The 13,037-nt window shown below is 40.1% G+C and overlaps 1 protein-coding gene across 1 annotated transcript; it reads right to left on the reverse strand.

Moving 5' to 3' along the window:
* Positions 1-242: 242 nt before the first annotated feature.
* LOC140878925 (uncharacterized) lies at positions 243-4,596 on the reverse strand. Its single transcript, XM_073282549.1, has 6 exons — positions 4,443-4,596; positions 3,896-4,301; positions 3,601-3,772; positions 2,684-3,100; positions 2,145-2,402; positions 243-332 (listed from the first exon to the last, which is right to left on the reverse strand). The coding sequence occupies exons 1-6, from the start codon at positions 4,594-4,596 to the stop codon at positions 243-245; spliced, it is 1,497 nt and encodes a 498-aa protein (XP_073138650.1).
* Positions 4,597-13,037: the final 8,441 nt, after the last annotated feature.

A 13,037-nucleotide genomic window follows, 5' to 3' on the forward strand; every position in this document is an offset into this window, starting at 1 on the left:
TTTACCATATCAGTAATCTCCAAGAAGGTTCGTAGGTGTAGATGAGGATTGGCAGTTGCACTCCCATTAAAATGGTTCTGCTGAACCATGTTGATCAAGGCCGGCTTCAATTCGAAGTTATTGGCATTGATAGTCCCTCGAGCGATTCCAGAATAGTGAGCCTGGATCTTCGGCCAAAAGTGATATCTGATTGGCACCAGGGGAGCTTGATTTGCATTCTCTTTAGCCATCCTATTAACTTCTTATCTTCTTGCCATTCTCAAAGAACGTGCAGTTCGCTTGATCTTTGGATCAAAAAGTAGTGAATTTGCACTTTGAGATCTTCGCATGAACTGTAATATTATACAAAAAGAACTCAATTAACAATTAAAAATAAAATAAAAATTCTAAATTAAAACTTAGACTAATTGGTAACAAGACTAAACAAAATCAAAATTTACTCCACGGCAACGGCGCCAAAAACTTGTTGCGTAATTTTGTGCCCGCAAGTACACGGTGACAAGTTTTAATATAGTAGTTAATAGAGTATCGTCCCACGAGGAGTAATATGAAATTATCTTGTACTTGCAATTAAAATAATATAAACTTTATCTAAAAAATTAATAATTGAGAGGTTTGCAAAAGAATAAAATAAGCAATGAATTTTTTTTAGCACGCACAAAATTTTTAATAAATTTTCAATCAGAGAAAAAATGGTCTAGAGGTTCTGATTTTACCTGGTTTCAATAATAACAACTCCTGATTAAATTATTTTCATGAATTCCATTCAATTAATAGCCAATAACACTTAATTATATTATTTCCCTCTCCCGAGCAACAAATAATGTGTATCAACTTAGATTCAATTCCAATATCCCTATTAAAGATCTAGTCTTAGTGATATGTGTAAAACGATGTTCTTTCTATGGCTCCATTAACTTTATATACTCTCCCGAACTATATAAACAATTAACAGTGTGTTTCTATTGTTCCTATTCAAAATTCCCTCTCCCGAGTGCCAAATTCCAAATAAATATAACAAATCAATTATTGATCAAGTAATTGAAAAGACAATCTATAATAGAAAAACAATTAATCTAAGGGAATTCAATCAATAAAGTCAAAAATTCGTAGAATTGTCTACACCAGGTTCCATCCAACCTCTAGACTCTAAAAATTTAGTTCATAATCAAAATATTGCAAAAACAATTCATGTTCATGAAACTAGACATCAAATCAAAGTTTAATGACAAAATATAATGAAAACAAAACCAAAGATGCGATGTCGTGTCCGGATAATGCGATCTTCTTCCTTGTTCCATATTTTTTCTTCACGTTTGCGCAGCTTTTTCCTTCAAGTTTCTCTCTCGATCGTGCGTGTGATTCTCCTCCGATGTGCGGCTGCTTCCACCCTCTTGTGTGCTCTTGAAAGTTCCTTTCATATATATGTGCTCCAAATCCAATAAATAAAATCCCAAGAAGATCCACAAGTTTCCTTCACAAAAAACTAATAAAATTGAATTTCGCGATGGCGCGGGCGCGCTTGAGAAGAGGGGTGCCCGCGCATATGATTATGTCCTCATTTTCCTCAAAATTTCTCAAACAGCGCGCCCGCGCACATCTCTTGGGACTGAAATTCTGCATCGCGCGACAAATTTAAAAAAATCATATCTCACAGTCTAACCGTATGATTGAGCTGAAATTTTGAAAGAAGCTTCAAAACATCCTATATTGTATTATGAATGGTAAGATCGGATTTGGATGTCACAATATTTTCCAGTAATTTTCTAAAGTTGATACTACATAATGCATCCTGCTGCTTTTTCTTGCTACTTTTGCACAAATCCTTGCAACTAAAAAAATAACAACTAATACGCATAAAATCCATTCAATATATCAAAAAAGTCAAGTCAAATAATATATAAATTAAGTGCATAAATTACACTTATCAGGTATCGAATCTCATGTGGCTTCAACTGTCTTGAGGCATAAGCAATTACATGATTCCGCTGCATAAGTACACATCCTAATCCCCTATGAGAAACATCACAATCAACAGTGAAATCACCAATAACTGAAGAAATCGCCAAATCTGGTGCACTTGTCAATTTCTTCTTCAGCTCAAGAAAACTTGCTTCACATGCTTCAGTCCAGACATGTGGTACATTCTTCTGTGTTAGTTGTGTAATAGGCTTTGCAATGCTAGAGAAATCCCTGATAAATCTGCGATAGTAACCTGCTAAGCCCATAAAGCTACGTATTTCCATAAATGAAGTAGGTCTTGGCCAACTTCTCATTGCCTCAACCTTGTTCGAATCAACAGAAATCCCATCTTTTGAAATGATATGCCCAAGGAAACCAACTCTATTCAACCAAAATTCACATTTTGACAGTTTGGCATACAAATTTTCTTCTCTCAAAGTCTGTAAAACAGTTATAAGATTTTCTGCATTATCATACAGATTCTTTGAATATATTAGAATATCATCAATGAAAATAATAACAAAATCATAAAGATATCTCTGGAATACTCGATTCATCAAACCCATAAACACTGCTGGTGCATTGGTCAATCCAAACGGCAAAACAATGAACTCAAAATGACCATACCTAGTTCTAAATGTAGTCTTGGGTATATCATCATCTCTGACTCTCAGCTGATGGTATCCAGATCTCAGATCGATCTTGGAATATACTGAGAAACCTGCAACTGATCAAACAAATCATCTATTCTAGGCAAAGGATAATGATTCTTTACCGTTGCTTTGTTCAACTGCCAGTAGTCAATGAAAAGTCGCATAGATCCATATTTATTGCGTACAAACATAACCGGAGCGCCCCAAGGTGAAACACTCGGTCTAATGTACCCCTTAGCCAGAATATCTTCTAGTTGTTCTTTCAGTTCTTTCAACTCGACTGGTTCCATTCTATAAGGAGCTTTAGAAATAGTTTGTGTACCTGTCATCAGTTCGATACTGAAGTCTATCTCTCGCAATGGAGGTAATCTTGGAATATCATTAGGAAAGAAATCAGCTAACTCACTAACTACTGGCAAATCAGTCAGTTTCGGGCTAGTTTTCAACCTATCTATGGTATATACAAAGAATCCATCTGCTCCTTTCTGCAATAAACGTGTCATAGATAAAACAGATATCAAAGGAATTCGAGATCTCAAAAATTTACCGTAGAATTTTCACTCATCTGCCATCTCAGGTTTGAATCTCACAACTTTCAGAAAACATTCGACTGTCGCGCTGTACTTGGTTAGCATATCAATACCGATAATGCAGTCAAAATATGACAAACCCAATACAATACAATCTATCTCAATAATATTATCTTCATACTGTAGGATACAATTCTTAACTGATTTCACGGATATGATACCTGTCCCCAAAGGTGAAGAGACAGATACTACAGTGGACAATGGCTCAATAGGCAAAGCATGTAATAAAGAAAATTTCTCAGAGATAAATGTATGCGATGCACCTGTATCTATCAAAACATAATCAGGATAACCAAAAAGAGAGCAGTTACCTGCTATAACATCATCAGGTATTGCCTGTGCTTGCTCTCTGTCAATGCAAACACTCGAGCCTGTTGTCTCGGCGGTTGGCTTACAATATGGCTTCCTTCTGGTCTAGCTTGTGGTTGCGGCTGAAATGAGTGTACTGCAGAGGATTGCCTATCAGACTGAGGTGCTAGTCGAGATGAACTTCCACCTGGTGCTCTCTCAAGACCATGTTGCGGGTAAATTCTAGCAAAATGTCTAGTCTGATTGCATATGTGGCAACTACGAAATACTCCTCTACACTTATTTCTGGCATGAAGACCTCCACATTTGTTACAATATACCTCTAATGCACTAGATTTTTTCCAGGCCTAAAATATCGTGACCCACTAGAACTGGACGAACCACTTCTTGATTGCTTGCTTCCCCTTGGCTTTGAACAAATCTCTCCTACTGCTGCTACTACTTCCTCCTTCGAATCTGGGTGTTGGTTGAGAAGCTTGTGGCTGATCCTGGGGTTGTCTAGCTGGCTGTGGTACAAACGATGCTTCTCGTTGCCTGATCAAACCAGCTTCTGCCCCTTTTGCTCTGTTTAGTGCTTCTGCAAAGTCGTTGGGTCTTCCCGCATTTACCAATGTAAAAACATCCGGATTCAACCCATTGATAAATTGATCTACATGAGCTTCATCATTTTTGGCTATGTGCGGAGCAAAATTCAACAGACTAGTAAACTTGGCCACATATTCCTTGATATTCAGTTGTCCCTGCTGCAAACTAGCAAATTCCGCTCCTTTGTCTTTTATGTAGAAGACTAGAAAGAATTGTTGATAAAAAATAGTTTTAAACACAGACCACGTGATAACCGTACCTCGATTCTCCAATGCTTTCTTTGTTGCTATCAACCAACTTTTTGCAACTTCTTGAAGTTGATGTGCAACAAGTCAAATCCTACGATCATCAGAATAGTCAAGTGATTCAAATAGCTGATCAATGTCTTCTAGCCAACTCTCACATTCCACTGAATTCTCAGTTCCCTTCAGTGTTGGAGGTTTAAACGACCGAAATCTCTTTAACAAATTTTTCATCGGTGTTGCAGTCGCATTCATCGGATCACCAGATGTGCTACCCTGAGCATTCAGAGGTTCTGCCACTATTTGTGGTACTGGTGCTGGTTCTGCCGGAGGAATAACAAATGTCTATCTAGTGACTGGTGCTTGTCGAGAAGGCATATCTGATATTCAAACAGATTAGTGCACAATACTACAATATATCAGATTCAACCATTCTGTTTTAGTTCCCCCTATAATTGGCATAATCATGCAGTCTCAGGATATCAAGTTCTGATCAAGAGTCAAGTTTGATATAATTTCCAAATAAACATACTTGCATAAAATATACGCATATAGTCACATAAATCAATTTCATGCGAGAAAAATAAGTCAATCAGACTCGATCTACCCCGCTCATCTTTCTTAGTCCAAGAACTAACTTCGCTCTGATACCACCTGTTGTGGGGACCTCGGGTTGCTAATCTCGATTATTATGCGGCAATTAAAGAATAAGCATCATTAATTAAACAAGGAAAGAGAAAGATCAAAGAAAATTATTTTTTTAACTCGGAAGGGGGTGCGCTCGAGCTGCACTATTTGGCCGCTCGAGCGCTCCCTACATACCCAACGGGTTAGGCTGCTTGGGCTGTACCCAAGCAACAAAATATTGTAGCTCGAGCGCTGCCCTGGGCAGTGCTCGGCTATGTTTTTTGCAGCTCAACTTTACTCTTTGTAATCTCTTCCAAAGCTTGCACTTTCAACTCTAAAACATGCACATACATTTATAACAAGTTCTAAGCATGTTCACAAGTTGTTATCACATCCATCTAGTGATCCAAATATTATACAAGCTAGATTATAAACAACAATAGAACAAGTAGAACATATATACAAAGTTTTTATCATCTTAAAAAATTTGACAAGGATCTAAAGTTCATCAAATTTGCTACAACCCGAGTCACCACGTGCTAAGACTCTCTCTCTCTCTCTCTCGCTACCCTCGTTGTCTCTGGCTAGCTCCTGCCCCTTCTGTTGTCATGCACACATACAAAATAAGACAACAACCGAATAACTCCGATGAGAACATAATTCTCATTATAATAGACATAAACATGCGTTAAAGATAGCATTTCAACTCAAGCTATATAAAAAACAAAACACATAAAGGAAACTAATCCTTAATCTTGAGATTTCGTATCCGATTTTGGTCTAAAGATTCGTTTGTTCATTTTCGATCTTGGAATCAAGATTCGTAACCGATCTTGATCTGGATATATCCGGGCTTTTGTGGATCGTAACTGACTCAGCATCAAAGGTAAATAATAAAATTCAAAGATCCATTTACCAGAGATGAGTTCACAATTCAAGATCTAAACAAAGAACATATATTTAAACAAGTATGTGAATTTTGCGGGATAACTCAAGAATCATAGTTCTCGAGTTTCAAAGCCCTTAAAGATCAATGTCATCTTATAACTTCCATTTTCTTTTGAACTGTATACAATTCAGATCTGAGAAATCTACAACAAAGAATTCATATCATACTCTATTCAAGTTCAAACCAATCTTCATTCAATCTTCATAGCAAAACAACTTCAAACCTTGATCCAATTCTATCCTGGTTCGAAGGCTGGATTCTCGAGCTCGAAGCACTATATTACCAATCTGAAAATAATGTTTATAAGCAATTGATATCAGTTGTCAAAGCCTATAATCCTCAGTTCACTCACAAGACATCAAAACAGCTTCAAATCGTAAACCGACGGCGTAACGACTGACAATCGATAACTGAAACTATATCGAATTCAATCCAACAATCATATACAACTCATAACCAACATATATCATCATAAATCATCATATCATCAACTATAAAAATCAAACATACTTCTTAAGTTCATCATAAATTCATACGACATCCGTTCTTTAATCATATACAATCGACTTGCTTCTGAGCTGCTTCTCCTTTCGTTCAAGGATCTGAATCGGTCGCTCAAAGTAGCTCAGAGTCTCGTCACGCTCAGCCTTGTTAAGATAAATAATATGAGAAGTATCTTGATGATATTTCCGCAACATAGAGACGTGGAAGACATCGTGAATACCAGATAAAGATGAAGAAAGTGCCGGTCTGTAGGCAAGATCGCCTAAATTCTCTAGAATCTCATACGGTCCGATGAATCTCGGAGATAACATCCCTTTATTTTCAAATCTAACAGTGCCTCTGAAAGGAGAAATCTTCAAGAATACACGGTCTCCTTGATCGAAACTCAGAGGTCAACGTCTGATATTTGCAGACTTCGCATGTCTATCTAGAGTTGACTTCATTCTCGTGTGAATGATCTTTACTTTTTCTGCCATGTCTCGAAGCATATCCGATCCCAAATCAAGTGACTCGGACACATTGTTCCAAAACAAATGAGATCGGCATTTCTTACCGTACAAAGCCTCAAAAGGTGCCATTCCGGTACTCTCTTGATAACTGTTGTTGTAAGAAAACTCGACAAGAGGCAAAGAATCCTGCCAACTAGTGCCAAAGTCTAGCACTATCACTCGCAGCATATCCTCTAACGTCTGGATAGTCCGCTCTGACTGTCCATCGATCTGAGGATGATAAGCTGTACTCAGATGCAATCGAGTACTAAGTGCCCCCTGAAGACTGTGCCAGAAGTGAGAAGTGAATCTAGGATCTCTGTCTGAAACGATCGACTTCGGCACAACATGAAATCTCAAAGCATTGCTAACATACAACTCAGCCATCTGATCATGACGATACGTCATCCTGTACGTAATAAAACACGCAGACTTCATCAATCGGTCGATCACTACCCAAATGGCGTCGCATCCTCGAATGGATCGTGGTAGCTTCGTGACGAAATCCATGAAAATGTGATCCCACTTCCATTCAGGAACAGATAGACTGTGCAACAGACCTCCTGGTCGCTTCCGTTCTGCTTTCACCTGCTGACAATTCAAACACCGATAAACAAACCTCGCTACGTCGCTCTTCATTCCCTTCCACCAAAACTGAATCTTCAGATCGTTGTACATCTTACGACCTCCAGGATGAATACTAAACCGACTGCAATGAGCCTCTCGAAGAATACGCTGCCTCAACTCCGAAATATCAGGCACAACAATACGGTTATTCACATACAGTACATCATCTCTAACCTGGAATTCAGACTGATGCCCAGATCTGACTTTCTCTACTGAAACCTGAATGCTCGGCTCAGACTTCTGTGCTTCTCTGATTGCAACAAACAACTCCGGTTCGGCTTGAATAGAAAACACTCTGATAGTCTCCCTATCTGTTTCAAACTCTAAACCAGAAGTGCAACAATCATCGATCAACTGAGAAACACCAATAGTAGTAAGAGATAAAGAACATAGCTTTCGGCTCAAGGCATCTGCAACTGCATTCGACTTCCCCGGATAATACTTGATTTCACAGTCGAAATCTTTCAACAGGTCTAACCATCTTCTCTATCTCATATTCAGCTCTGCCTATGAAAACAAGTACTTAAGGCTCTTATGGTCAGAAAAGATCTCGAAAGACTCACCATAAAGATAGTGACGCCAGATCTTCAGAGCAAAGACGATCGCAGCTAGTTCAAGATCATGAACCGGATAACGAGTCTCGTGCGGTTTCAGCTGTCTCGATGCATACGCTACCACATGCTTATGCTGCATAAGAACACAACCCAAGCCTTGGTTAGTAGCATCACAATAGACTGTGAAACCTCCAGTACCCTTCGGAATAGAAAGAATTGGAGCACTAGTCAGTCTCCTCTTCAGATCAACAAAGCTAGCCTCACAATCTGCAGTCCAGACAAAAGGCGCATTCTTCTGAGTCAGCTGGGTAATAGGCTTGGCAATAGACGAGAAACCCTCGATGAAATGACGGTAATAGCCATCTAAACCCATGAAGCTTCGGATCTCCGGCACTGAAGTAGGTCTAGGCCAATTCATAACCGCTTCAATCTTGCTGGGATCGACAAAAATCCCATCTTCAGAAATAATATGACCGAGAAAGACAACTCGATCTAACCAGAATTCACACTTAGACAGCTTGGCAAACAACTGCTCAGCTCGTAAAATCTGGAGTACGGTCCTCAAGTGCTCTGCATGGTCAGTACGATTCTTCGAGTAGATAAGAATATCATCGATAAAGATAATGACGAACTCATCTAAAAAACGCTGAAAGATACGGTTCATCAAACCCATAAAAACCGCTGGAGCGTTAGTCAAACCGAACGGCATGACTATAAACTCAAAATGACCATATCTCGTTCTGAATGCGGTCTTAGGAACGTCTTCCTCTCGCACTCTCAACTGGTGATAACCTGACCTCAGATCAATCTTAGAGTAGACAGAAGAACCCTGCAGTTGATCAAAAAGGTCATCTATTCGGGGTAAAGGATACCTGTTCTTAAATGTAGCCTGATTCAATTGGCGGTAGTCGATACAGAGCCGCATAGAACCATCCTTCTTCCGAACAAAAAGCACAGGAGCACCCCAAGGCGACACACTAGGTCTGATGTATCCCTTGGCAATTAAATCCTCAAGCTGCTCCTTCAACTCTCTCAATTCAACAAGTGCCATACGATAAGGAGCTTTTGAAATAGGTTGAGTACCTGGCATTAAGTCAATGCTGAATTCAACCTCTCGAATGGGTGGCAATCCAGGAACATCTTCCGGAAACACATCAGCAAAATCTCTAACCACTGGTAAGTCAACCAAAGCTGGGCTAGATTTCAGTACATCAACCGCATAAACCAAAAATCCTTCTGCACCTCTCTGTAACAAACGAGTCATAGATAACACTGAAATCAAAGGAATTCTAGATCGAGAACCCTTACCAAAGAATTTCCACTCGTCTGTCATTTCAGGTCTGAACCTGACAACCTTCAGAAAACAATCAACTGTTGCCCTGTACTTGGTCAAAGCATCTATACCGACAATACAATCAAAATCTGACAACCCAAGCACAATACAGTCGAATTCTAACAAATTTCCCTCAAAACAAAGTTCACAGTTCCTGACTAGTCTGACAGAAACAATTCCTCCACCCAAAGGTGAAGTAACAGCTACTACTGTAGGCAACAATTCAGTTTGCAAAGCATGCAATAACACAAATTTCTCAGAGATAAAGGAATCGGAAGCACCTGTATCTATCAAACATAAGTAGAATAACCGAAAATCAAACAGTTACCTGCTATAACATCATCAGGTGGTGCTTGAGCCTGATCCTATGTCAGAGCAAAGACTCGTGTTTGCTGTCTCGGAGGCTGGTTCGCACTAGTGCTACCTCCCTGTCTGTTCTGCTGTTGCTGAGGTTGGAAAGAGTGCACTGCAGACGACTGCCTCTCCGGCTGAGCTCCCACTCTGAGCTCTATCTCTGTTACGTTGTGGGCACACCTTAGAGAAGTGTCCCGGTTGCTGACAGGTGTTACAATTACCGAAGACTCCCACACACTGATCCGGTGAGTGTCTTCCCCCACACTTGCTGCAGTACATGGCTGAAGATCCAGAACTCTGTCCTGAACCGAATTGCTTCGAACCACTGGAACTAGACGAACTGTTCCCCTGCCTTTTGAACTGTTTACCTCTTGCTTTGTACTGATCTTTTCTGCTTCCCCCACTATTTCCACCTTCATACCTTTGCTGCTGGTTCTGATGCTGCGGTGGCTGATTCTGATACTGAGATGGTGGGTTCTGATACTGCCTCTGTTGCTGAGGTGCTACCTGGTTACCTCTTTGCCTCCACAAGCCTACTTCCGCTCCCTTTGCGTAATTCATAGCATCCGCAAAGTTGTTAGGCCTGTTGGTGTTTACCAACGTGAAGACGTCGGGGTTCAAACCATTGATGAACTGATCTGCCTTAGCTTCTTCATCTCCGGCAATTAGCGGTGCAAAACGCAACAGAATATCGAACTTAGCCACATACTCTTCAATGTTCAGATTCCCTTGCCTCAGATTGGCAAACTCTGCTCCCTTATCTTTGCGATACGAGATAGGGAAAAACCGCTTATAAAACTCAGATTTAAAAAGAGTCCAAGTAACTTCCGTACCTCTACTCTCCATTGCTTTCTTTGTCATGATCCACCAGCTCTTAGCAACCCCACGTAGCTGATGAATGACTAACCTGATTCTGCGGTCATCTATGTAATCAATGGAATCGAACAGCTAATCGATATCATCCAACCAACTCTCGCAGTCAACTGGATTTTCTGAACCCATCAATAACGGTGGATTGAACGATTGAAACCTCTTCAGCAAGGTTTCCATAGGCGTTGCTGAAGCATACAACTGATCAACTTCAGTGCTAGCCTGCTCAGTCGCAGGGATAACTGGCGGTGTGTTTCTGTTTATCACTCGACGAGGACCCATCTGATAATCAAAGGTTAGGACACGAGATATCTCAATCGCTACAATCAGTGCCCTTACAACCGCTTGGAATACCAGATACCAGTCGGTAACAGAAACAGTTATATCTCAAGTAGATCATGCTTTATAAATTAAATCACATAACCATGTAATTAAATAATTCTCAATAATAAAGCATGCTCGCATGGAATTAAGTACACAGTTAAAATAATTCAAACACATGCGAGGAGTCAATACACGCAGACTCGATCTACCCGCTCACTCTAGTTCGACCAAGAATCTTAAATCTCTGATACCACTTAATGTGAGACCTCGTTTCTAATCAACTAATATCAGACAACAAGCGATAAGTAATCAAGAACCCAATATATTTTTTTTTTTAAAAGGAGGCTCGCGCGCCCGCGCTGACATCAGCGCGCCCGCGCCTACGCCCCGCAAATCCCAGCGCGCCCGCGCCAAAGGAAGCACGCCCGCGCTCATACCTCGCAAAGAGGCCGCGCGCCCGCGCCGTTTCCTCGCCCAGAAAAGTTAAGGCACTGTAATAAACTCAATCAAAACCTAAACACTTGCATTAAGAGTATTTGATATTCCAATAACAATACAAGAAAGGTTTAGGGGAGAGCAACATTCAATTCGATAGCACCTACATCGTTTCTTGCTTACAAAACATGTACAAGAAGTTCGAATGACTAAACATGATCGCAAAACATAACTAGGTTGACATGCTGATTCGACTTCTAAACGAGTCTCACTTCTATCTCTTGCTCTGGACGCTAACCAGGTCTATGCTAACTTGATCCTGCCCTTCCTGTTGCCAAGTACACATACAAAACAAAGCAACAGCCGGATAACCGGTGAGAATGATAATCCCAGTAAAAGCAACATATCAAGTAATGAAACAATAAACATGCTTCCAAGACAACAACAAAATCAATAACAACGTAATGAAATGCATGTCTTTAAACCGGGATATCAAATCTGATAACAAAGGATTGCTGCTGTGCTTTTGGGATCCCGAGGATGAGATCACGTGACGACTCACCGACTCTCCCAATTGAGGTGGTGCCACGTATCCCACTCCTCTAGACTTTGAGCAACTATAATGAGTATGCTAGCACTAGGCGCAACGACTACGTCCTAGGCCACTCGAATATAGCTCCCAAACGTCTAACAAAAGGCTGTTCTGCCCATCGAAACAATAGTGTTGGCTCAATATGAATGCATATGGAAACAAAAGGAACTTAGCCATATAATTCATTCAAATAATCAACAAAATACAGGTTCCATAAACTAGAACCAGTATCAATGCAATATGTGATTTCAAGGGAAACTCGAGAACCAACTGTCCCGAGTATGCTATCCCGCTACAAAGATTGCTTTTACCTTTCAATGCCGTAGATCCAACTCCGGACAAGCTACAACAAAAGATTGTATCAACAACTAGACAACCTAAACAACAAACAACGGTTCAAGGAAATCTCTTTACCGTTCTTCGTCCAACTCTCGACGAACAATGCTGCTAACACAGGGCTCGACACACTCCAATGAATTTGTACGAATACAAGAGTTGATCAACAACCACGATCATTCACAAGCCAAGGCTTCACTCAATACCAAAAACGATTCGAAAACCCAAAACTCAAACCGATGGCATAACGGCTATAAACTGAACAAACCGGAAATGCAGACAGCAGTTCAATACTGATATAATCTCATTTCAATGCCCAAAACAACAATAACAAATCAAACCCATCAATCTCAAAATCCACATTTTCGAAAATGGCTTCCAAAAATCATAACAAATCCAAACGTCGCTCTAATTCAAAATCGACAGATAATAAACGATCAGAACTCTGTCTAGAACAACATACTTGAATCTAGAACGATTCTAACAACATCCAAAAACTAGAATGTATCCGATCGTAGAAAAACTTACGATATAACGGAGCTCTCACTGCAGTGATCACTAATCTGCCTTCAGAAATAATTTCTAACGGACGGATCGACCGGAAACCGAGATTGGAAAAGATTGAAAGGCGTTTCCCCAAGCTTCAATGGTGCTTCACGGTTTGGGGAGGAAGGTGAGTCTTCCCAATTAAAAATCTAAGTGT

Source organism: Henckelia pumila, chromosome 2, assembly GCF_033568475.1.
Source record: "Henckelia pumila isolate YLH828 chromosome 2, ASM3356847v2, whole genome shotgun sequence".
Classification (NCBI taxonomy): Eukaryota; Viridiplantae; Streptophyta; class Magnoliopsida; order Lamiales; family Gesneriaceae; genus Henckelia; species Henckelia pumila.